The 25,165-nt window shown below is 42.4% G+C and overlaps 1 protein-coding gene across 1 annotated transcript in view; it reads left to right on the top strand.

Moving 5' to 3' along the window:
- The window catches only part of RELN (reelin), a gene marked incomplete at its 5' end in the record, with an annotated part of 284,100 nt that overhangs the window by 191,009 nt on the left and 67,926 nt on the right, over positions 1 to 25,165 (top strand). The window contains 7 exons of the mRNA XM_084206102.1: positions 3,531 to 3,723; positions 6,323 to 6,435; positions 14,679 to 14,816; positions 15,474 to 15,660; positions 19,336 to 19,541; positions 22,168 to 22,339; positions 22,711 to 22,911. Of these exons, the coding sequence (XP_084062228.1) occupies positions 3,531 to 3,723; positions 6,323 to 6,435; positions 14,679 to 14,816; positions 15,474 to 15,660; positions 19,336 to 19,541; positions 22,168 to 22,339; positions 22,711 to 22,911 (1,210 nt within the window). The remainder of the gene's footprint in view (positions 1 to 3,530; positions 3,724 to 6,322; positions 6,436 to 14,678; positions 14,817 to 15,473; positions 15,661 to 19,335; positions 19,542 to 22,167; positions 22,340 to 22,710; positions 22,912 to 25,165) is intronic.

The raw sequence follows: 25,165 nt of genomic DNA, 5'->3' as shown, positions 1-25,165 counted from the left end.
ATTCATTTAAATATTGATAAGGATGCTAACACTTTAGATGTATATAAATGTACATATATATATAGATATGTATTCATCTGGACGCAAATAAAATAGCTTTATATAAACAAACTGTCTTCAGTCAGATTACAGCATTATGATTTAACTCAGTGTAGCAAACAATAGAGTGTCCCACTGCCCCTGGAGAAGCCCAGAAGAAGATTGCAAACCTGTCTTGTCATGAGCTATCTTCATGGAGCAATATCATGCAGTGGTCCTACAGCAGCTTGGTACTTTACCAATGTCTTAAATGTTTTGTTGTTTATAGTAATTGTTACTCTGTAACATGCAGAAAGTTTCTTTCAGGTAATTGACTTAATTATATTAATGAAGTTAATGATATTAATGATGTTAATACATTTAGGAATTATTTAGCAAAGCAGGTATGATGTGATGCAAAAAGGACAAACATCCCCTGCTTTTGATGGAAGCAAAGCTGTCTGGTGCGCGCGTTGGGCCGCTGTGTCAATATTTTCAGTCAACGCAGATTTACAAAACAAGCTGCATCCATGTGGCTTTTCAGTATTCCTAAAAGTACCAGCCTTGAAAATACGGTAACTCTGGGGATCTCAGAGCAGTTTGGAGCAATGCAGGTTGGCTGACATTGACTGTGATGCCATTCCCAGAAGTACCAATTAGCTGGCAGTGCTTGGAGGGAGAATGATTGTTCTGAGGGCACCTATGGGTATTGTTCCTGTGCCTCTGCAGGTCTAATTATACACGTGCCAGAAACCCACTCACAGCAACAAATTTATACAAAAATGAGGCCTCTGCATTCTCATTTCTGAAGATTTTTTAGTTAATTATTGCGACGCCAGGGACATTACTTCATCTTTTACAAATTCTGGAAAGGTATTCCAGCTGTGTGGCTCCCAGAACAAAGAAAACATTTGGTATTCCAGCAAAAGAGCATACCCCTAACCACATACATGAGAGATCTGGAGAGCAGAGAAGGGACAAGGTGGAGCCACAACTTTAATGCTACTTGTGTTCAGCTGGAGGCAAAATGTGGATGATAAAGGACTTTGTGTACCTGTAATGTGATTTCCTTCCCTCAAAAGAGCTTCTTATAGAGCACCACATATTGTCTGCATCTCAACACTATCTTCCTTTTCCACATTTCTTCAAGGTGCATTTTAAAGAGTTAGTTTGACTTTCTAGCTTATTTAATATACTTACTTAATATATTGTGTACAATATCCAGTGGCTAAGTTATTAAATTAAAATGAATACTAAATTTAAATTATTTTAATCATGACCTGAATGCCACCAGAAAGAAAATATTAGAGTTTAAGACCTTTTTTTTTCTCATTTTATTTAGTAGCATTGAATAAAGGGAATTTTTGTGAAGACAAGAGCAAAATGCTACATTTAATTCTTTGCTCTTTTTTTCACTTGAAGTCCTTTATTTGTCTTCTATTGCTTTGAGAAGACAACTTCTGGGGCAGATGTTTCATCAAACTGGAGTTTCACCTCCTTTATTCTGTTCAGATAAGCTTTAGGTAACAGTGATGTGCTGCTATGCCCAGGTTTTTGTGTGCAGTGCCAAATCCTCTTCCAAAGCAGTGCTGCACATGACTTTCAGCTGATTACACTGCACATGTTTGACTGATACCTGAAGAGCCTGGTTGTATTGGCACAGATTTCCCAACAAGGCTTCAGCCTGTGTCAGATCAAATCAGCTTTAGCTTTTAAATTTGAGGATTTTTGTCATTTTATAAAATAAAGTCAAAGTTTGGAAGAAAAATAAATTCAGGCATTATCCAGACAAGTTCTTCTGAGGTGCATTCAAATCTAACCACAAAGCCACAAACCATAGGTTGGCAGCTGCACTGCTGATGAGTGCACATGATATCCTCTTCTTAACTTAAAATTATCCTTCCTATTGAGAAGAAAAACACTGACAACACCAACTGAAAGGGCAAAGAGTTCAGATACAGTTTTCCAAGATAACTTGCTGCCTTCCAGTCCAGTTGTCCATGACAGTGCTCTTGTGCCCTGGCCGTGAAGGGAGTGTCACAGTCACTTTGGGCTGCTGAGCAACAAGACAAAGTGAAAAATTTCATACAATATCATGAGCTGGATCATCTGTAGGAAATCAAGTCACAAAAGTAAGGTCAGAGAGCAGAAAGCAGACAGGATCTTAACTTATGCCAAGTAACAAATTTGAAAATGACAAAACTAATGTCAGCTTTCAGTAATTTCTTCTAAAGCTTTAAGGTAGGATGCTGACATGTATGGCATAAGTGCTCTCTCAGGAAAGGACTGTGTACAAAACAATGCAGGTCAGTGAATTAATTTTAAAGAGTCCTAAGTGACACTGACTTGTATTCCTTGTCCTCACACTCACTTTGTCATTACCTTGAATTTTACAGGAGTAGAAGCTAGTATGTTTTTCTGTATTGTATTTAAAGAATATGACTTCTTATTTTAGATAATAAACTGTAGCTTACTCAATCACAAGAGCAACCTTGAACTGGATTATTCTCTTCGTCACCACTGTACTGAATGCAGCTTTTTCTTTTCCATGATGATTTGCAGTGATTTTCTTTAAAAAAAAGGCAAGCCCTTTTCTAAATTGTTCACATTTAAGAATAGACTTAGAAAATATTGAAGCTGAAAGGACTATAGTACTTCTGAAGACACTAATGTCTTAAACTAAGGAGAGGAAGGCAATTTTCATTCTGTGTGAACTTTCATTAAAATACTCTATTTTGATGGCTAGCGAGCAAGATTCAAATGTTTAAGTTGTTATTACTTTCTTATGCTTCTGTTGAATTTGAGGTTTTGAATTTTGTTGTTTCCTTTTTCTTTTGAATATTGCATAGAAGAAAAACCTGCATTTGAAGTGAAATATCCTGGAATTTCAGACTATAAATTTTATTACTATATATATGATAACTGGGTACCTTGCAAAATATTTGTGTATATGTGTGCTCCAAACATTACTATTGTTCTCCAAGCCACTGGAAAATATAACTCTTATATCAGTAAATCCTATGGAAAAGAAGCTGAGAATAGAAGATTAATTCTGAAACACGGTCAAGTGAATGAATTGCATATAGGTACACTTGAAAATCAATGAAGTTAACAGTGTATATAATAAGAGTATTTTAAACGAGATTTAGAGTCTCTTAACTGCCCAGTATTAGAATGAAATTACAGCTCTGACTGTGGCATGACCTTAGGCAATGGACACCCAGGGGAATGAATTTTCTTTATGTTGTTTTTTCTTTATGTTGCCCTTTGCTAGATCCTTAATACAAAAAGCACATAAGAACGAACAGAATAAGAGTTTCACATTCTGGGATACATCAAGACCTTCCTGGTAACTCGCAGAAGTACCAGCAGAAAGATTCTTCTGTGCATGGTCTCATCCCACGTGCCAATCTACAGAATAAAGGAGCACAGCTGTATTTAACCCAGAACCATAATCTTCTTTTTTGAGTTATTTTGGGGATCCATCCTCATTCTTTCCTTGCATCTCTCAGCTTTACAGGAGATTCAAAGCTGGCCTCCAGCATGCGCTACGTGGAGACCCAGTCCATGCAGATTGGAGCTTCGTACATGATACAGTTCAACTTGGTGATGGGCTGTGGCCAGGCCTTCACCCCTCACATGGACAACCAGGTGAAACTGGAGTACTCCACCAACCATGGCCTCACGTGGCACCTTGTGCAGGAGGTGAGGCTGGCAGTGAGGATGTCTGTCTTGCATAAACTCTGCTTTATAAAAAGATAGTCTGAAATACACTCTTGGCATTGAGCAAAGAAAGATGTTTTCCTTTTTCACCTTTCAATAAAGAAATTCTCTGTTGCAATCAGTCAAAGTTACTAATAGAGGTATTTAGACTGTTCCTCATAATATTTGGAAGATAGGTATCTGAAAGCCTGAAACACAAAATAGTGACAGGAATGGACAAGGGCTGAGGAAAAAATTGGGCCACAGTTAGAGCTGCAGGGTGATGGCTGAGATCTTTCCTGTGCTATTGCTTTGTTTTTCTAAGCAAAATGCATCTACAGTTTCCTGGAATTTAAATGGATAGGAATTCTTTCTGCCCTTGTGCACAGCCATTTGGTAAATGGAAGCACATTCCTTGAGGGGATTGTAATGCAGAGCTTTTCATCTCCCAGCCCTGGTTCAAGCACAGTCCAGGCTGGAGTGACCCCCGATCCCCCCACTCTGCTGGAAGTGCAAATAGCAGCCTTGGCTGCTCTTCCCCCGGGTGGCTCAGTGCTGTCTCAGCACAAATGTGAGCAGCACACAGTTCATGCTCTTGTTTTCCCTCTCAGATGAAAAGCTGGACTTTCCCTGGACTCGGGGTGAACTACCCAAGGCCCTTTGGCTGCCTCTGAGCAGGTTCAGAGGGTGTCAGGGGACTTGTCCTACTGCCTTTTCACTGCCTGCTCTGCAGGCTCACCAAAGGATTTGTATGTCAAGTTCCACACCTTCTATGAGCAATTAAAGTTTTGCTTGGTTACCCTTGCCATGTTGTGTTTTGCCACATTTACTTTGGTGGGCATAATAAAGAAATGACAATAAATGAATTTTTAAACTTTGGAAATCCAAATAATGATTTCCTATCTTAAACAGAATACAGACAAAAGTTGTAAATCATGTATTTCAAACCCTGTTCATGTCTTTTATACCTAGCAAGCATCATCATGTTGGTGTCCAACAATAGTTCCTAGCAGTGGGTATTTGGGGGTTGTGCTTGGCATCCATGGAAGATAAGTTAGCTTCAGATTTTAGTGCTCCTTTCCTTGCTCAGTAGAGTTGAATTCAGAGAGAACATGCAGCCAAATCATTTTCCTCACACCACCCATGTTGCTGTGATAAAAGAGTATTTGTAGTATATTTCAAGGACATAACCTGGCAAATAAACAAAACACTAATTAATTAAAATGTTTGAAAATTTTGTTTGCTTTGCAACCACTGATCTTTATTAGATCCAGTTTTCTATAATCTTTTAGGGGAGATGAATCAAGAAAAAATGTTTGAAAATTGCTGGAAAGGAAACGAAGCCTTTAGAAAATCTACTAAAAAAAAAAAGTCTCAGATCTTCATTTAATACTCTAAGATATTTGAGCAATAAATTTCTCTGTAAAATAATATATTCTGCCCTTCTTCATATTTAATACATAACTTTTACTGTACAATTTAACTATATAAATATTCTTAATTGCCATAACTTCTGCGGAGAGTCACTGCTTTATTATTAGTTTCAGAACAGTTGAAGAAGGCTACTTGCATGAGCTGGTGTCTGTTCTCTTGCCTGATGCCCTTCATGGGGGTGAGCACAGCAGTGATCAGTGAAATACTCTTGGTCAGGGGATGGTCAGGAGAAGCTTTTCTGTGGCAGGAAGGGGCAGAAGGGACTCTGAATTGGTAGCTAGAAGAGGATCATGTAGGTTGGTAGTAACTTCCAAGCACTTTATTAATACCTTAAAGGCCAATTTTCTGTTCTGGCAAAAAGGAAATAAATTAATGCGATATTGCAAAAAATGAAATAACATTGGAAGGGCAGTGCTAGCAAACAGAAGGTGGGATAATGGACTTAATTTATATTTAATATTAAAAAAGATGCGACAATGATCATATTTTCTGAATTAAATAAAAAATAGAATTTGGGAAACAGACCTCAACAGGAATCTGAGTTAAATGCAGAAAAAGTCCTAGAAGCAGGAGGGAAGAATTTACAGCACTTGCTGCAGGTGTCAAAGCTGCAGAGCTTGGGAAGGGCCCAAGGACACCCCTTCAGTAGGCTGTGCCCTCTGGTGGGGCTCTGTCTGCACCCACTGCTGCTGCCCACTGCAGGTGGAGGGTGTGGGGCCAGTCAGCATGCCCAGGAAAAGCCTCACAAACAGGCCCCTAAAATGACCTTTATGATAGTCTGGAGGTCACTTTCATGGACTTACTTCATAGTGATCTTGTATCTTTACTTCATAGTGACCTTGTATCCTTACTTCATAGTCCATGGCGGATGCCGGGGTGAAGATAGCAAAAACCAGAGATAGACATTCCTCATGGAGGCAAGGAAAACATTGCCTATCATGAATGCTGAACTCTTTAAATAGATTCATATGGCTTTCTTCCATCCTCATTTGTACTACTGGTTTTTGGAGAAATTTCCCCACATCATGCCAGGATTTTTCTCTTCCGGGTCTTTTGCTCCAACATCTGGACCCGGACAAGCTCCTGGTTCTGTGACTGTTTGATCCCTTGTTTCTGTTCCCAATTATTCCTCAACATTAAATCTAGTTTTGAAATGTTTTATTTTAAGGAATGCCTTCCCAGTATGCCGAGCTGTCAGGAGTTCACATCAGCAAGTATTTACCACTCCAGCGAATTTACTCAGTGGAGGAGAATCACTGTTCTTTTACCACAGAAGACTTGGTAAGCATTTATTTTCTATCTTTAATTTTTTTTATTTTGAGGGGGAAGTGGGGGAGGGGATGTTGTGCAGACAATTTGTCACATCAATTGCTGTGACAAATATCAAGTCCTCTGCAGGCCATACTCAAGCCAGTAGGTAGAGCACCAGGGCTGACCCAGTCTCAGGTATTTCCTATAAAATGCATTCCATATTCAATAGAGAAGAAAAGTTGGTGAAGTCAACAGGAACTATTGTTTAGGATTGTTTTTAATACATACTCATACTCTCCTAATAAAGTTCAGACTTTTCAAAAATAGTGGCACTTGTCTATAAATGTCCTATTGGAGGAAGGCTTTATTTGGATTGTTAATTTTTATTTTGCACATTCCTTATTGTTTACATCTTCAGACCAAAGCCCTGTATAAACAATAACTAATGATTCATTTCTGGGAATTTTTTAACTCTTGTTTCTTTTTATAGGATGTCTTAAAAAATAACATTCTCTCATGCAAAAAAAAGAAAACGAAAAATCATCAGAAAGCCTATTCATCTTGTTGTAATTAAACTTGATTTGCCTCCCCTAAAATTTTTTAATAACTAAATTGTTTCTTCAATTGTTTATTTTTAAATCATTATTATTATATCATACAAATAAAAATGTTGTCATAAATCCCAATAATCTTCAGGGCATCCTTCATTTGAGAATTTAATTATTGCAATTAGAGTTACATTTTGATTATGTTTGACCTGAATCCATCATAGCAATTGCAATGAGAGCTTGCTCAGATTAAGTCATCATTGTATTTCCCCATCCTTCATCATTATTTTTTTTTGCACTCTGCATGGCCTCAGCACAGCCTGTTTCCATCAATCACACCACAATGATACCTTCTTTCAACACACAGGCCCTTTTTGCTGTACAGCCAATATTCAGAATTTCCTATTTCTAGGCAAAACATCAAAGGCAAATATTGAATCCTTAGAACATATCATATCAGATAATACCAAATGGTGCAAGTAAGTCTACAAATAGCTGCTTTGTAGTTAGATTATAATGTACTGAATCTTACATGTCATTTTGTGCCACCATCTGCAAAATCTGTGGTTCACATAGGCACTTGGGAGTTTAAAAACATCCACAGTTTGTTGTGTTACACTCCAAAGTAGGCTGCTATTCCTATTTACAAAATATATAATGTACTCAAAGTTATTATACTCTGTATATTTGATGATGATACCAATGTTGTGGCCCTCTTTTTCTTTAGGATCTACTAATTTTTCTCAGCATATGAGGTGACAGAAGCATATAACTCCATTTTAATTTAGGAGACTGTGGGGAGAAATTATGATGAAGTAATAGCCGGGTTCCTGTTCTATGCCGTGCACAAATCATAAATGTTTCACACTCTGTCTTGTATCTGAAGGGATTCCTGTCTGTTAGCAGAGTTTTGTTTGTAATTAAGGTACAAATTACCACTGAAAATTTCTTTGCTCTTCATAGAAGCCATTTTCTGAGTTTAGTTGTGCTACAGTGCTATCAGGGTGAAGAGGAAGGGCGGCTGCCTGTTCCCCATCCAATGCAATCCAGCACACCACACATCTCTCTCACCACTTTCCCCTCTTTCTAACATTCCTTTCCAGTGGCAAAGGGCAGGTTAAGGGCTCAACAGTTCCTTTGGGTTGAGACTGGGAGGGGATTTTTTGCAGGTTTTTAGAGCAGGCTTGTGAGCAGAGAGCAAGTTTCTGCCTTTCCAAAACCTGGGCATTACTGGTGACAATTTGTTGGGCAGCTCTCCCAGGTGGCTGGTAGTGCAGGGCTCCTCTTTGGGGTGCCCTCCCTCCTCCTCCTGTCCCTTCCCCACCTGCACCCACTGCAACCAGCACAGAGGCAAAACCTTGGTGATGGCCAGGCAGAGCAGGGCAGAGGCAGAGCCAGGTGTCCAGCCTTCCCAAGGCTGGGCTGAGCAGAGATCTCTGCACCTTCCTCCCGTTCCAACCGCACAAGGCAAAGGCTGCCCCATGCCCTGCCCTGTGCTCACTGCACAGGGAAACCATCTAAAGGAGGTCTCAGGAATGTGTCACTAGCCTTGCTCTGGCCCTTGCTGGCCCCAGCATGCCCTCACACCCCTGCACAGCCCTGCTGTCATTGCTGGAGCTTTTACCCCTGGATGCACAGCTCCCAGCTGAGGGTTTGCACCTTGGGAAGTGTCAGGCCGTGGCACTGTGCTCACGCAGCTGGAAAATTGCACATAACAGCACCTATTTCTCTTGTAAAACTTTCTGGGTGTGCTGGTATTTCTGCAGATCTGTAGATGTTCTGCATCCAGCAAGCATGAGTTTACAAGATCCCCGTGTTATGTGAGATTTGGGATGGTAGGAAACCTGCTGCAAGAATGAGACTTGTATCAAAGAAATGAAATGTAAGCACCTGCTCGCTGAAATTGTATTGTACTTGAACTGAACATTGATTAAAATTAATTTCAGTTTTATGCAAGGCATTTACATATGAACAGGCTTTAATGAGATACAAGCAGCTGTCAGTTGCTGACTTCATAAACAAATCAACACCTAATGACTGAACGAGACCTTCAGGATAATTGAGTAAATGTAATTATGGTAACTCAGAAGGTAGCAAATATAATTTTACCAGCCACAAATTTGCATTAAATCATTAAGGCTTTTAATATCAGGAGGGAAGGCAGTGATTTTGTTTTAACTCACATATCAGAAAAATTTTATAACAGAACATCATTTCACTCACAGCACTTCTGGGACATGATTTCCTTGTGCTTATGTAAAATGTCACACAACAAAAATGACTTTTATTTGACATCAACCTGAGTTAGATATAATGTCATTAGAGATCCAGATTGCTTTCTAGCAGCATTAAAAAAAAAATGGAGAAACTATGAGGAGCTAGGGAAGTTTGTTTTGCTTGTAAGAAATGCTTTCATAGCTCCTCAGTGCTGCACCCCCCCGTTTCAATAGATGTCCAAACAGTGACTGTCCAGAAAAGCAGAGTTTTATCACTGAGAATGCAGCTGACGCTCATCTCCTTATTCTCTTTTCTTAATTAACATGGCTTTTTTAAATGGTCGATTACCATTTTTAACAGCATAATCCTCTTAAGCTGTTGCTACCTTGAGATGCAGAGCAGCCTTGGAAAGCTTTCAAAAGCAGTGAGCAGGATGGGTTTTTCAGCAGCATTGCTTTTGCCATTGTCACTTCAGCCTAACATGCATTATCCCTCGCCCAGGGAGGAATCTGAATCCACGGAGTTCTCCCTGCCCACAGCCCTGTGACAGTGGCATTGCTTCCCACAGGAGCCCTGGCAGAGGCTGGGTGGGAAGGGGAGGGCAGCCCCTGGTCCCTTGCAGCCGGGGGCAACGGGATTCCCGTGGTGGCAAAGCTGTCCCCAGGGCAGAGCTGTTTGTCTGCAGATAAAAATAACTCCTCCCTGCTGGCATGTGGCTCCCTGGGGACTGTCCCCAGCCTCCAGCTGCTGCACATGCCTCCATTTGGGCAACACCTTCATCTCCAGGCTGTAATGAGCCTCCTGCCTTCTTCCCCTCCCCTCAAATGAGAGAAACAATCACTTCATTAGGCTGGGGCAACTTGTAAGTAACGAGTGGAGCTGAGTGCACCCTCAGCTTGATGTGCAGCCAACATCTGGAACCCGAGGAGGCAGATGGAGCTCTCACCTGGCAGGGTGGCAGTGCCCTGCAGCAGGAATGGGACAGTGAGACTTTCCAGGGGAACGTCTTGGTCAGGTGAAACAGACATGATGCCCAGCAAAGGGCATCAGCTCTGGTGCAGCTCTGTGCACACCCAGCCCTGGGAACAGCTCCAAGGCAGAGCTGCACAGGGATCTTCTCAGCTGGGGCTCCAGGTGCTGTGCTCCCCTGGGCACAGAGGTGTCCTCTGTCACTGCACAGGGCTGGACTCCCCCACTGTTGGTGTAGGTCAGGAGTGAGCCTTGTGCCCAGAAACCAGCCCTGAGGCACTGCACAGCCCTGATGTACCTGCATAGCCCTGATGTACCTGGACCAGCCCTAATGCACCTGGACCAGCCCTGATGTACCTGCACAGCCCTGATGTACCTGCACAGCCCTGATGCACCTGAACCAGCCCTGATGTACCTGCACCAGCCCTGATGTACCTGGACCAGCCCTAATGCACCTGGACCAGCCCTGATGTACCTGCACAGCCCTGATGTACCTGCACAGCCCTGATGCACCTGGACCAGCCCTGATGCACTGCACAGCCCTGAGGCACTGCACAGCCCTGATGTACCTGCACAGCCCTGATGTACCTGCACAGCGCTAATGCTCTGCACAGCCCTGATGCACTGCACAGCCCTGATGTACCTGGACCAGCCCTGATGCACTGCACAGCCCTGATGCACTGCACATCCCTGATGTACCTGGACCAGCCCTAATGCACCTGGACCAGCCCTGATGTACCTGCACAGCCCTGATGCTCTGCACAGCCCTGATGCTCTGCACAGCCCTGATGTACCTGCACAGCCCTGATGCACCTGCACAGCCCTGATGTACCTGCACAGCCCTGATGCACCTGCACAGCCCTGATGTACCTGCACAGCCCTGATGCACTGCCCAGCCCTGATGCACTGCACAGCCCTGATGCACTGCACAGCCCTGATGCACTGCCCAGCCCTGATGAACCTGCACAGCCCTGATGTACCTGCACAGCCCTGATGCACTGCCCAGCCCTGATGCACTGCACAGCCCTGAGGCACCTGCACAGCCCTGATGCACTGCACAGCCCTGAGGCACCTGCACAGCCCTGATGTACCTGGACCAGCCCTGATGCACCTGCACAGCCCTGATGTACCTGCACAGCCCTGATGCACTGCACAGCCCTGATGTACCTGCACAGCCCTGATGCTCTGCACAGCCCTGATGCACCTGCACAGCCCTGATGTACCTGCACAGCCCTGATGCACTGCACAGCCCTGATGTACCTGGACCAGCCCTGATGCACTGCACAGCCCTGATGCACTGCACATCCCTGATGTACCTGGACCAGCCCTAATGCACCTGCACAGCCCTGATGTACCTGCACAGCCCTGATGCTCTGCACAGCCCTGATGCTCTGCACAGCCCTGATGCACTGCACAGCCCTGATGCTCTGCACAGCCCTGATGCACTGCACAGCCCTGATGTACCTGCACAGCCCTGATGCTCTGCACAGCCCTGATGCACCTGGACCAGCCCTGATGCACCTGGACCAGCCCTGATGTACCTGCACAGCCCTGATGCTCTGCACAGCCCTGATGCACTGCACAGCCCTGATGTACCTGCACAGCCCTGATGTACCTGCACAGCCCTGATGCTCTGCACAGCCCTGATGCACCTGGACCAGCCCTGATGCACCTGGACCAGCCCTGATGTACCTGCACAGCCCTGATGCTCTGCACAGCCCTGATGCACTGCACAGCCCTGATGTACCTGCACAGCCCTGATGTACCTGCACAGCCCTGATGTACCTGCACAGCCCTGATGCACTGCACAGCCCTGATGCACTGCCCAGCCCTGATGCACTGCACAGCCCTGATGTACCTGCACAGCCCTGATGTACCTGCACAGCCCTGATGCTCTGCACAGCCCTGATGCACCTGCACAGCCCTGATGTACCTGCACAGCCCTGATGTACCTGCACAGCCCTGATGCACTGCACAGCCCTGATGCACTGCCCAGCCCTGATGCACTGCACAGCCCTGATGCTCTGCACAGCCACCCTTCTGAGCCATGTGCACCTGGCAGCAGGCAGCGAGCAGCCAAGGCAACGCCATCAATGCCACACCAAGCTCTTATTACGGGGCACCACCACTTGTTGGGCACCATGAGGCTTCCATGGCATGGTGAAATTGCCTCTGCATCACTGTAAATCTCCCCTGGTTTGCTGTAAACACCCCAACTCCACCCATACACCATCCCTGATGAAAAACAGGGATGCTTGAACCATGCTCTCCCTCCTGCTGCCTGGGAAAATGGCATGACACAGTTTTACTGTGCTGGGAGTTCACAGGGGATGGGTTTTCCGGCTCTAACACCGTTCTTTGGTTTCAGAATTGTCATTTTCCTCAGCACACATTAGAGTTAACACCAGTCATTACAGCTCCTTCCAGAGCCTACAGCCTCCGTCAGGGCTCTCTGTGGTGCCATTGATGTGGACATGAACCTCAGCACCAAAGTGATGTGCTGACTTCAGAGCACTCCAAAAATAAACAGTAAATAATTGCAGTCAATATTGACTGCCCATTGTGCCTTCACAAGCTTAGGGAGTCCTTCGTGTGCTGATTACTGGCATTGCACACTTTCAATGGATAATTCATGGCACTTGTAATGTAACCCATCAATACATTATATCCTGAGGGAGTATTTAATCAGCAGATTTGCTCCTGCAGATTAACTCTGAGTGCTGTAAAAATGCTTACAGTATTTGCAATATCAAACAGACACTTAAAGAGGCAACAAGGGTCATTTCAATTAAAAATCAAGCCCTTGGGCAGCTTCACTTGTTTTTTAAAGAAAATCATAACTGGTACTTTAAAAATTTATCCATGCATGTCCCAATCTTCTCATATGTGCCAGAGTGGCTAATTGCTCTGCCACTCTGTCCTCTTCAGCTGCACAGGCCTGTTCTGTTTGTTTCTTCACTTCCATACGTGTGAGCAGGTGGCTCAGCCACCTTTACGATATTCATTTTAATAAGTCTTATTCTACATAAATTATTGGGGGTGGGGAAAGGGCTTTGTATCTCCAAGTAGAGTAACAGCATTTTATCCTGTGCCATCACCACGTTACCATATGGCTCAGAAACAAGCTAGAAAAGAAGCTTCTAATAGGACCTGCCTGCTTCTCATCCTCAGCACCCCCAACCAGCCCTTGGGCAGACACAGGCCTATCCCATTTTAAAACTGGATTTTTAGTTCTCTTCAGTCAGCCTTGCTTTCCCTGTCCCACCCCTCCACAACAATGCAATCCAGCCTCAGTGCCCACATTGCCACCACCACCCCTTTTTACCCAGACCGTTATGCAGCCAGCACAGCCCCTTTTGCTCCATCCTGATGAACAATTTCCCATCTTTGTTTCACTTCACATGCAACCTATTTTTCTTAATCTCATTCTGACACAAGCACAGGGTGGAGAATCTCTGTATCCCCTATTTGGGAGTGGCCACCAGCCAATGTCTGTAACCTGTTGGATGTGCACAGTTTGGCAGGGCAGCTTGAAAAGCCTTGATGATGACAAAGATTGCTTTTCTCATGATTCACTCTCTTCTCCAGCCTTGGCTTTTGAGGGGGGTGGTGTCAGGCTGGGTTTGGCTAGTGGGAGTCACTCCCGTGGAAAACGTCAATGTTGCATTGGACAGTCTCCTAAAGGGCCAAGACTGAGCATTTTTTTAATGAATAATATTAGCTGACATCACTATTGTAAAGAAAAAAAAAACCTGTTGAAGATAAAACTATTTAGAAATGAGAAGCTAAAGCAAGGTTTTGTGCTTGAAGAATATTACGATGTCCAGAGCTTAATTAGGCAAAGAATTTAATTTGATGATTCCCCACCACAAACCTTGGGTGTTACAGATTTTGTGTTGCTGGCCAAGGGCAAGCTATTTGCAGTGTAGGAAAAAATAGATGCAATGAAACAAGATCTTTATCAAAAACTTGTGCTGCCAATGTCACCAGTGATATTTGAGCAAAGTCTAGTTTAGAACCATCCTGACAAAAAAATTATATCCGATTAAAATTCAGCCATTGTTGAATGGAAATAGTTGGTATTCACTAACACTCAAGAACTTTATTAATTGTTTAAATAATAAATATCAGGTGAAAATTCTTTAGACAGTTTATGACCTGTTAACTGTGACCAAAAATATAAAAAACAAAGTCATGCCCTAGATACACCTTTCCAATTTTGCAACCATAACACAATAAAAATCCACTAAAATTCATAGCTAGGCTTACCTTAAAATAATTCTCAAAATCCTTGCAATGTGCTCCTCCTCAGAAATGTCATCAGTCACTGGAAAGTTCTTTATGTAGTCCTGTGCAGTGAGTGGCATCACCTAGAAAGTTAATTTGCAAGAATCTGCCTTTGATTGTGCCAGCCTTTGCAGCTAGGCTGTGACTGGGATACTACGGGATACTAACTTCTTTTTCTTTTTGGTTACATTTTACCTCTTTTCCTGCCATTCTGTAAAGAATCAAAACTGATGCATTGTGATTGATTTTAAGGTCCAGTGCCACTCGTTTTCGCTGGAGCCAGTGCTACTACACAGCCCAGGATGAGTGGGCCCTGGACAACATCTACATCGGCCAGCAGTGTCCCAGCATGTGCAGCGGGCACGGCTGGTGCGACCACGGCGTCTGCAGGTACGAAGCATTTGTCAGGCCCTCCTAACAGTGCTCTCCTGATACTTCAGGCACCCTGCTATTTTCCATACTTTCCTTTTCTTGGCTGTTGTTCTTATTTTTGTATTAAAATTAAAAAACCAAAAGCACTGTGCAGAGCTGACCATTCAAGCAGCATTAGCAGCCAGTTGCTCCACACCAGCCTGTCCAAGAAGCTGCACCCTTGGCAGATCCAATCACTGCAAGAGCTCTCAGGGGCACAGGGCTGCCCTGCTGCAGGTGTCCTGGGGGCCACTCCAGCCCTTTGCACAAGAGCCCTGGCTCAGGGCCAGAGCTGCTTTGCTGAGTCAGAAGGATGCCAGGGACCAGCTGAGCCCTGCTTGGCAGGCACTGTCAGAATGGGTGCTACACCAAGGACACAGACTGCTACTCCCTGCCAGCTTCAAATTTTCTGGAGACCACAGGGGTTTGGGTTTTTTAGAAAAAAAGATACAGGGTTTTCCCATTTTCCAGTTATTTTGGTTTGTTTCCTCAATACAAAACCACAATTCCAGAATGATTTCTTTTTTTCAGTTATGGTTGTCCATATCAAATTTTATAAGGTCAGTGCATTACCTTAACTAATTGCCAGTATCAAATGAAGTCCTTAAAACTTGTTATGTTTACACTTCCCTCCAGGTGTGATCCAGGGTTTCGGGGTACTGAATGTCAGCCTGAAAATCCCCTTTCTTCAACCATCATGTCTGATTTTGAGAACCCAGACACCCTGAAGACAGAGTGGCAGGAAATTTTTGGGGGAGAGATCGTCAAGCCTGAGGAAGGCTGTGGGGTCATCTCAGCTGGCTCCTCTCTCTACTTCAACAAGGTACTCCAGAGGGCTGGGGCACTGATAAAGGCACATAGGGCAGGTTTCTGTGGAGCATAATGTGGTGTGAGGCAAAGAAAAGGGAGGTGGCAGAAAGCTGCATGCGATATTAGAAGCGTGCTAAACAGCCCAGCTGGGCTCTGCAGGTAAAGAACAAAGCAACCAAAAGAGATGGGGAAAGACACACACACTATGTAGGCAAGAAATAGCAGCTGCAAGGAAAGGTAGTAAATTGCCAGTGTGCTGGGAAGTGTGTATATTCACAATGACTTACTTGTACATTTTCTTTTTTAAGATTCAGTTTGCAGCATCCAGCAGCTCCTGTTTGTTACTTCTGTGCTGTCCTGGGTAAGAAATGGAGAAAGGTTGGCTTTCCAGGGCACAAGAAACTTAATTTGAGGTCACAGGAACAAAACTATTGAAAAAAAGCATTTTTTCAGGCTTTTAGAAAATGGGTAACCTGAAGGAGAATATTCTTTTGTCTAACTTGGATACTTTGCAAACAAAAAATAACAGAACAGGAAAGAGATACAGGGAATTCTGCTAATTAGTAGCAATTATAGCTGAAATAAAAAGAGATCTTTATGACCAAATGTAAGATTATGCATTGTAATCACTGAATTATTTTTGTATTGTTGCTCCTCAGGTCTGTTACTAAGGTTTGTTTTGTTCTTAATTGAAAGGAAGAGTATAAATGCAGCTATGTGCTTCTCCTTTAAAGGTTTGATCAAACTGCCACTGCTGTCATGAGAGCCAGATTAGTCCCAGAAGAATAACCCGATATGCAACGCTGTGCAATTGTGTGTTGCTTACCTCATTACAAAAATCTAACCCATGAAATAATTTTCAGCACTCCTACATAGTCTCACATCCAGCTCCCCTGGAAATAGAGCTCTGCACTGAAAATTTCGTAATAGACCAATCAGTATAACTAGCTAATTGTGATAATTGGATTTTTATACATAATTGTCTTCCCTGTTAGATGTTTTTCCTTCTGGCTTGGTTCCTTATGCCAAGTTTCTCAAAAGTAGTTTGCTAAATTAGAATTAACCTGCTATGATCTTTCTTCTGATTCCTGCTAAGGAGGAGTGAAAAACTCATTTAGAAATTCTTGGCTTCTTTCTATTGATCTCTAAGGGTTATGTTATCACTCATTTCTTGAGTAGTAGCAGTCTGTGTGCTGTCAACAGAAGGTGGTTTATTTAATTTCTGTTTAGATCTTTCTCAAACTGTCTAGGGGCCATACTGGTATATAATAAAAAATTATTTTTATAGTTGCCAAACAGTTCTGCATTGTTTTGGGGAGCTCATATTCACATTTCTTTTCATTTGCTCAAACAGCCACTTTTTATTTGAATGTCTAATGTTTGCTGCCATAATCAATTACTGCTGCCAGAATTAATGTTGGCTTTGTTCTGACAACCCTCAAGCTTTTGTTTTACAACTGATTTTAATCAGTTGTAGGTGTGTTCACAATTCAGAGCTCTTTCAATTAGTCCCTGCAATTCCCCTGAGGCTTTATGTCTCTCATGCCCTCTCTCAATTTACCTGGTTCTGTGATTGCCCCTTTGGCAGGCAGACCTGCTCTGGGGTGGGGATATGGAAACCCACCTGGAACAGTTTTAGGGCCAGAGCTTGGCCCGCTGCAGGTCAGTGTGCTGGGTGTCCCCAGCAACCAGAACACCCAGCCCATGGGACAGCAAGGGTGCTTGCATCCTCAGTACCCATTGCTGGCTCCATTGGATGGTGACAGTTTCAAGTTCCAGTGTCTCCAATGAAGCTGAGACAGCAAACCACCCAGAGATTGTCAGGGACACCTTGGCCAGCATCAGCCACCTGGGGCTGCACCCAGAAGCTCAGGGCTGCATCCAAGGCTGAGTTCTCACTCTCAGGGCAGCATCCAGGAGGGAATTCCAGTCTCAGCTGGGAATAAACAGTGAAATAAACCAAAACAAGAACAATTCCAGACTAAATCAGTGTGGTTGTATCCTGTATGAGCTTTTTGAGACTCAAAGGATTCTTCACAGGTTTTGCTGTCTTGTCATCAGCCAACAAAACATCAGACCCCCATGTATTCAGCTTCCAGCAATCAGTCTCACAGTGGAAGGTGCCCTATTTGGTAGGGTGCACAAATGAGCTCAGCACCCAGGCTGTTATACTAGCCAAGCAAAGTTCTGAGAAAGAAAGCAGGAAACATCTATCTCTGCTGGGTTTACCCTCAGCTGTGTAGAACAAAGAAAGAGTGATGAATGGAACAGGATTTAAACTCGTCTGTCACCTTATTAAAAAACACAGATGATATTTTAAAACTCAGCTCCTAAACCTTGTTACTTGTGCCCAGCTAGATGACGTCACTTACTTATCTCGAGTTTATTTGGAAATTTGTCATAAGGATCCCCAATGTACAAGTGAGAGAGAAAAACACAAACATTACTTAGAACACAGGTGTCATAACTTAACCTTGGTTTTCCTTTTTTAAACCCTTTTATGCTTGGAGATGGACAGAAACACACTTTATAAAGGGAATTATAAAGAGTAGGCAGGATGACAGTCCTGGTCCATTTTGGGGGGTGGTGCCAGGTTGCAGCTGCTTTAATAAATGCAGAAATATGATCCCTGCATCCTCTCTCCATCTGTACACAAATGGCTCTGCCCTACCTATAAAAGCTGTGGCAGCATGATGCTGTGCAGGGGCAGGGCTGTGCCAGGTGCATGCAGGTCACCTCTCTGGGGACACTGCTCTCCTCCTCTGTCCTGCCTTGTCACAGGCAGCTTCATATTCCATACCAGCATCTCGTAGGTTTGGTGATGTGGAAGTCCACAAGCCCAGCCTCAAGCCCCAGGGCACAAAGGGAAGAGCACTCTGGGATAATTTCAGTTACAATACAAGGCTCTTATAGCTTTTTTTTCTATGAACATGCTCTGTCTTTTGAATATGCACAGAGTGACCATGTTGACCTCCTAAATTCAAAAGCATACTTGGAAAAGCTGTTCACTAAATTTTACAAGGCTATTTGTTTCTCTCAGCTATGCTTAGGTAAACTTGAAACTAAATCCACAGGTTTTACTTGAGACACTCCTGATTTACAATGCTTATTAGGAAAAGAATATAGTTTTGTATAGGAACAAATCTTATTCAGCTGAAGCATAAAGAGAAAATGCCACTCCCTGGTTCTTGTGTAGGAGATGAGCAAAGTATGACAGGAGCCAATTTCAGGTGATTGGGTAACCTTGTACAGTGCTAGATTTGACCAGGGAAATAAAACTAGAAAAATGGCCTTTTTACTGCTCCATGCATTATCAATAGAAAGTTGAATATTTAAAAATTTAGCCCAGGTTGATTCAGGATATCCAGTACCTGTTCTTTGTCCTCTGAACTCACATGGGACCATGGGGGAATGAGCTTAAATTCTTGTGTGGAAATTGTGTTGTGAAGTTGCATTATGTATTGAATTCGAATAATAAAATTCTTGTGGGATCAAATCAGAGTGACATAAAGGATGCCAAGCAGAATAATTGATAGACAAAAAAGGCAAGTTGATACAGAAATCAATGTCCTCCATGTTGTGTAATTTTGTGTGTAATATTCATCTGTGATGGACTTTAAATATGCCTATTCATCGTGAAGGTGCCATAATTAAAATTATTACTGTCCCTCTGTCCTTTGTATTGTAGGCTGGAAAAAGACAGTTGGTAAGCTGGGATTTGGACACAACATGGGTGGATTTTGTACAGTTTTACATCCAGATTGGAGGAGAGACTTCTTCATGCAATAAGCCTGATAGCAGAGAAGAAGGTGTGCTGCTGCAGTACAGCAATAATGGTGGGATCAATTGGCAGCTACTAGCAGAAATGTATTTCTCTGACTTCAGCAAACCCAGGTACCATTTTCATCTAATTTAAGTAATCCACATCTGCATCAGCTTTTAAAAATATGTATTTCTCAACTTATGAAAACATGGATAATTCAAATTTATAATGCTTAGAAGTCATCATTATATAGAAACTTTTTCTGACTGGCACAGTAAACTCCTGTCACTGGGAATGGAAAATGTAATGAAAGTGTGCCTTACAATCTTAAGTAAAACATAAAATTTCCTATCACCTTCTATGTGAAACATGACTAAAATGCTAATATCTGCAAAACATTAGCAAGCAAATACAGAACTTGCTGAAAAGAGGTGCAGAAATCTTCCATTTTCTCTGACTCTGGTTTCAGATCTAATGAACATGTATTATTGTATGAAGCAAAAGCTCCTTTAAAGAAATATATAAGGAGGAGAAGAAATCATGTTCAGCCATTCAAACTTGCTGTCCGATACCTTGTTGGTGAAAATTCAAATTATATTTGTGTGCATAGGTGTTAATGGGATTTCTATTACCTGTAGTCCATGTCTTTCAGCATACAAATAATTTTATCTTCTCATTTTGTCATTTTGAATTGCAATGAGCAATGCTTCTGGAAGAACTTCTGTAATTTGGCTGACCTATTCTAGAGGTGATCCAGGCACTTGGAAGTATAAAACTCTTGAATTTGGAATAGAATAGAATAGAATAGAATAGAATAGAATAGAATAGAATAGAATAGAATATTTCAGGTAGAAGGGACCTACAACTGTGCTCAGTGTTATTCCATCCTAGGTGCAGAACCAACATTACCATTTGTTAAATTTTATCCCATGCATCAATCCCAACACCCCAATCTGTCAAGATTCCTCTGCAAGACCTCTTGACCCTCAGGACAGTCAATGGCACTTCCCAGTTTGTGTCATCAGCAAAAGGCTGTGTTCAACTCCCTCAAGGGATTTATTACTGATACATCCCTTGAGCAGTCCTGCCCTAGGGTTGAACCTGAGGAGCACTGATGGTGACCAGTGCCCAGGCAGGTGTGACCCCGTTCATTCCAACCCTTTGAGTTCTGCCCTCCAGCCAGGCCTTCACCCAGCACATTGTGAACCCGCTCATCCCGCAGGGGGACAGCTGAACCTCACAGATGCTGTAAGCTTCAGCATCAAAAGCCTTCCTAAATCCAAACTACAGCTACCCCCTTCCTTTCATCTACTAGGTGAGTGCTTTGGTCTCTACTTTGTCAAAATTACCCAACAAAGACACTAAATAACGAAAACTTCAATACCTATCCAACACATTGCTAGACAAAACATTTGCCCTTCTGATCAACGAAGTGTGATGGTCCTTACTGAACATAGCTATGTAGATTTTCTCTTGTTTCAAATGTGGTCCAAATCTCATTTTCCAGTTCCTAATCTCCAACAGTAAATCTATGAATTATCTGGAAAAGGACTGAAAAATAATTCCTTCTCCTCTCTTCGCCTAACTGGCAAGTGAAGCAGAGTGCCTGGCATAAAAAACATGTGATATAAAGAAAGAGTTTGTATAAATGCATATATATATATATAAGCTGTCTGAAATAGGACTGGGCAAGTTACTAATTGTTTTTGACATAAGTATGATTAGGCTTGAAACTTGAACTTTTATTTAACATCATTTTTGTAAGGTGTTTTTTTAAGTTGAACATAAAGCAAACTGAGCAGACCTGAAGTTCTTTTACAAAGATCTGTATAGGAGGCCTGAAATATTTTACCCAAAGAAAACTGCTACATAATCTATTGCATTGTAACAGAAGGATGCTTTTGTCTACAAATAGGACCAATCAATCAGTAGAAGAGAATGAGAAATTAATTTTGCTAGCATATATCACTATTACTTCCTGGCATCAGAACATGGATCAGCTGAACAGTTTAATTCAAAGCTAGAGAGTTCAAATCATTTCCTTGTTGTGTTTGGCAATATAGTAATGGAGCATAAAAAACATACATTGTCTTAAAGAGTCTGCATTCTCCACAGACAAGAACAACAAAGAAGGCTTCTTGATATGCAATGCATAAATAGGTATCTAGCTATATGGAAAAATAGAATAATAGCATCATAGAATCATTAAAGTTGGAAAAGGCCTCCAAGATCATGAAATCCAACCTTTGACCCAACATCACCATATCAACTAAATTACAGCACTAAGTGCCATATCCAGGAGTTTTTTTACAATTCCAGAGATGGTGACTCCTCCAGCTCCCTGGGCAGCCCAAGGAGCCCCAGTGCCTGAGTACCTTTTCAGTGGAGAAATTCTGCCTGTTATCCAGCCTCCTCTGGCAGAGTTTGAGACAAAGCACTCATGTCCCTGCTTGCCTGGGAGAAGAGGCTGATTCCCCCTTACTACAACCTCCTTTCAGGTAGTTGTAGAGAGCAATGAGGTCTCTGCTGAGCAATCTTTCCTTCAGACTAAACAACCCAAACTTCCTCAGCTGCACCTCATGTGAGTTACTCTCTTAGACCCTTCCCCAGCTTTGCTGCCCTTCTCTGGACATGCAAATTATCCAGGACTTGTACACATAAGGTAGACGCTGGCTTTCCTGTCTCTTTTCCCTGTTGGGTGATATATTTCCCTACAAACTGTGCTCTCTGAAGTTCTGCTCGATTTGTGTTCCTCAGGTTTGTCTATCTGGAGCTGCCAGCTGCAGCCAAGACCCCTTGCACCAGGTTTCGCTGGTGGCAGCCGGTGTTCTCAGGGGAGGGGTACGACCAGTGGGCCATCGACGACATCATCATCCTGTCCGAGAAGCAGAAGCACATCATTCCTGTCGTTAATCCCACCTTGCCACAGGTAACAAGCAAGAGCCATCTGTGGGCATCCCCAGGAAACAGGAACTGTCCTGTCAGGAGTCTTGTTTGAACACAGTTTTCTTGGGAAATGCTGGTTCTGTTTAAAGAGGCAGCTGCAGTGCTTGCAGCTGTGTCTCTGTGTGGGAATCACCTGGGTCTTGGCACAAAATGGTCAGGCTCTAAGCTTTGTGACAGAGGATGGAATGATGTATCTCTGCAAAAAGTCAAGACTGAAGTTTTGGAAATTAAATTTTTTTTGAAAACTACAGAAAATAAAAATTGCAAAATTTGAAAGTTCGTCATTTTGGGAATTATTCTGAAGTCACAATGAAAGGGGATAATACCTCTGGCTTTTCTTTTCATTTCTAACAGAACTTCTATGAAAAGCCAGCATTTGATTACCCCATGAACCAGATGAGTGTATGGTTGATGCTGGCCAACGAAGGGATGACCAAAAATGAAAGTTTCTGCTCTGCAACCCCCTCGGCCATGCTGTTTGGTAAATCGGATGGAGACCGGTTTGCAGTGACTCGAGATTTAACTCTGAAGCCTGGATATGTCCTGCAGTTCAAGGTATTCCTTAAACATAAATCTGTGTGAAAATACCAGTAAAACCACCCTTAGCCAATACTTGCAAGGTGCCACTGGGGCCACAGGTCAAATCAAGGTGATAAATTAGACAATGTCATAGAGCACAAGTATGAACCCATACAGAATAAAATGCCATCCTGCTTTCTAGAAGAATAGCCAAAACCTTGGTGCTTGAAAGCATTTTGAAAGGTTTTGTTCTTCAGCACATTTCAGAAGTGGGCTGAAGTACATGTCACTATATTCAAGTCAGTACTAGGAAAGGCTACTGCACTGTCAAGCCCAAAAGGATTTACCCCGTCTGGGGCTCTGTGAGTACAAAAGCTCCAAAGTGGTTTGGGTACATTTTTTGTATTTTAAACTATTTAAGGACTTACAAGCTGCTCTGTACTCCAGTGTGTGTTTTTCATATAATTTACTTTTATTGTGTCAATGAATATAGGCTCCAATTAGCATTTTCTTCTTTAAAGAGCTTACAAAAAATTTCAGTGGTCTGACAATACATCAGAATATGGGCTCCAAAGAAAGTGTATTTGCTTTGACAAGCTCTTGTTTCTGAACCCTAATCAAAATTTTATTGAGTTTATAATGAAATCCCATTGGTGAATTCTGGAAGTTGGTTGCAATGCAATTTTAATGAGCTCCCCACAAATACATGGTCCTTACATAATTGGTGGATACAGACACTGAATAATTTACAAGTGGAATTATTAAAAAGATCAGATGTTTACAGGCAGCTTTTCAAATATAATTCCCACAGTTCTATAAATAGGAAAGTTAGTTAGAAATACTGGGATTTGTAAAATAATCTAATTTCAACTAAAAGATATGCTAATCAGATGCTATACAAACTAAGGGATTTCAGTACAATTTTCTTGTGAGTACTGCATGTAGTTTTATACTTTAAACTATTTAAAACCCGAGGCTATGTCAATACATAAAAACCATTTATCTTGGAAAAGATGCTATTTCCCTCTTCACTACCTTCCTGTACTTCAGTGACTGTGTCCATTCTGTAGGTTTGATGATCAACAGCAATTAAGAAATTGTCTGGGTTTAAAAAAAAAACAATACTTAAAAATGTTTTGTACACCTTCCATCACTGAAGCCCTTGACAATGTAACATAACTATACAAAACATAAGAATGTGTCACAGAACAGTAAGTTCTTCTTCATAAAGTCTATTATTTAAGGACTGAATTTATACTTTTTTGGAAAGGTTTTCAGCCTGCACATAAATGTGTTAGTCCTATTTGCATGCTTTCATGAGTATGTGAAATTTCCATTTTAAATAGCAGACTGGAATAATTTTGCATCGATAAGCTCAAAGACAGTAATTTGTTAGAATTATTTCATTTTACATGAATGATTTTGTTTTACATTTTGCCTTCTACAACTCAAGTAGAATTTCTGCAAGAAACTAAGGAAAACTAATATTTTTTCTGATAGCTTGAAGAATGAAACTGAAACTTCCAATCAGCAGTTGATTTAGTCTTGGCTGCACTCTCATTTCACATTTTAATATGTATTTTTCCTTCTTAATCCAAAAGTTACTCTGTTCTGGGGGCCCAAACAGCAGGGCCAACTCCCAGACATCATTCCTGCAAGGCCACTGACAAGGCTGTGGTTAGGGCTAACGTGGGAGTCAGGCTGATCCTCTGGGCACACTGGGCTGCAGATGGGATGGATCCCAGAGGATACAGCTCTTCCCACTCCTTGGCATGCAGGTGCCTGCACAGAGCTTGCTGTTTGGGGCTTGCTATGCAAAGGGACCCTTGGAAAGTTCTTTGCACCTCTTTGTGAGCTGAACTCAACAACCTTAATAAAGAAAGGAAACTGGGATTTTTTACCAAGAAATGTCATATTTCCATGTAGGAAGCAGACTCCAAGCATCAGCCCCAGTCTGCCAGCAGGGTCCAGAGCCAGTGCTCAGAGCATTAAATCTTCCAGCACAAAAAGTCAAAGGTGGTTTGCAGCCAATAAATATTCATAATAGCCAATAAGTACTAATAACAGCGCAGTTTCTTCATGTCATCTCTGTTAGGAAAATTAATCCACAAACCCCAGAGGTTTATGTCCAAAAAGGAGACAGAGGAGTCTTTTTACTTTATTTGAATAAAGGGAGAGGCCATGGGGCATTCCCCTGGGATCTCTCAAATTTTTGGAGGACACAGCCTCCCTTTTTATTCCCAATTTCCCAGCTGCATTTCCCTCTCTCTTTCCCCACTGGCTGAGGTAA

The sequence above is a fragment of the Fringilla coelebs genome, assembly GCF_963513975.1.
Source record: "Fringilla coelebs genome assembly, chromosome: 5".
Classification (NCBI taxonomy): Eukaryota; Metazoa; Chordata; class Aves; order Passeriformes; family Fringillidae; genus Fringilla; species Fringilla coelebs.
The sequence above is the reverse complement of the archived record's forward strand: the minus strand, read 5'-3'. Positions and strand labels throughout refer to the sequence as shown.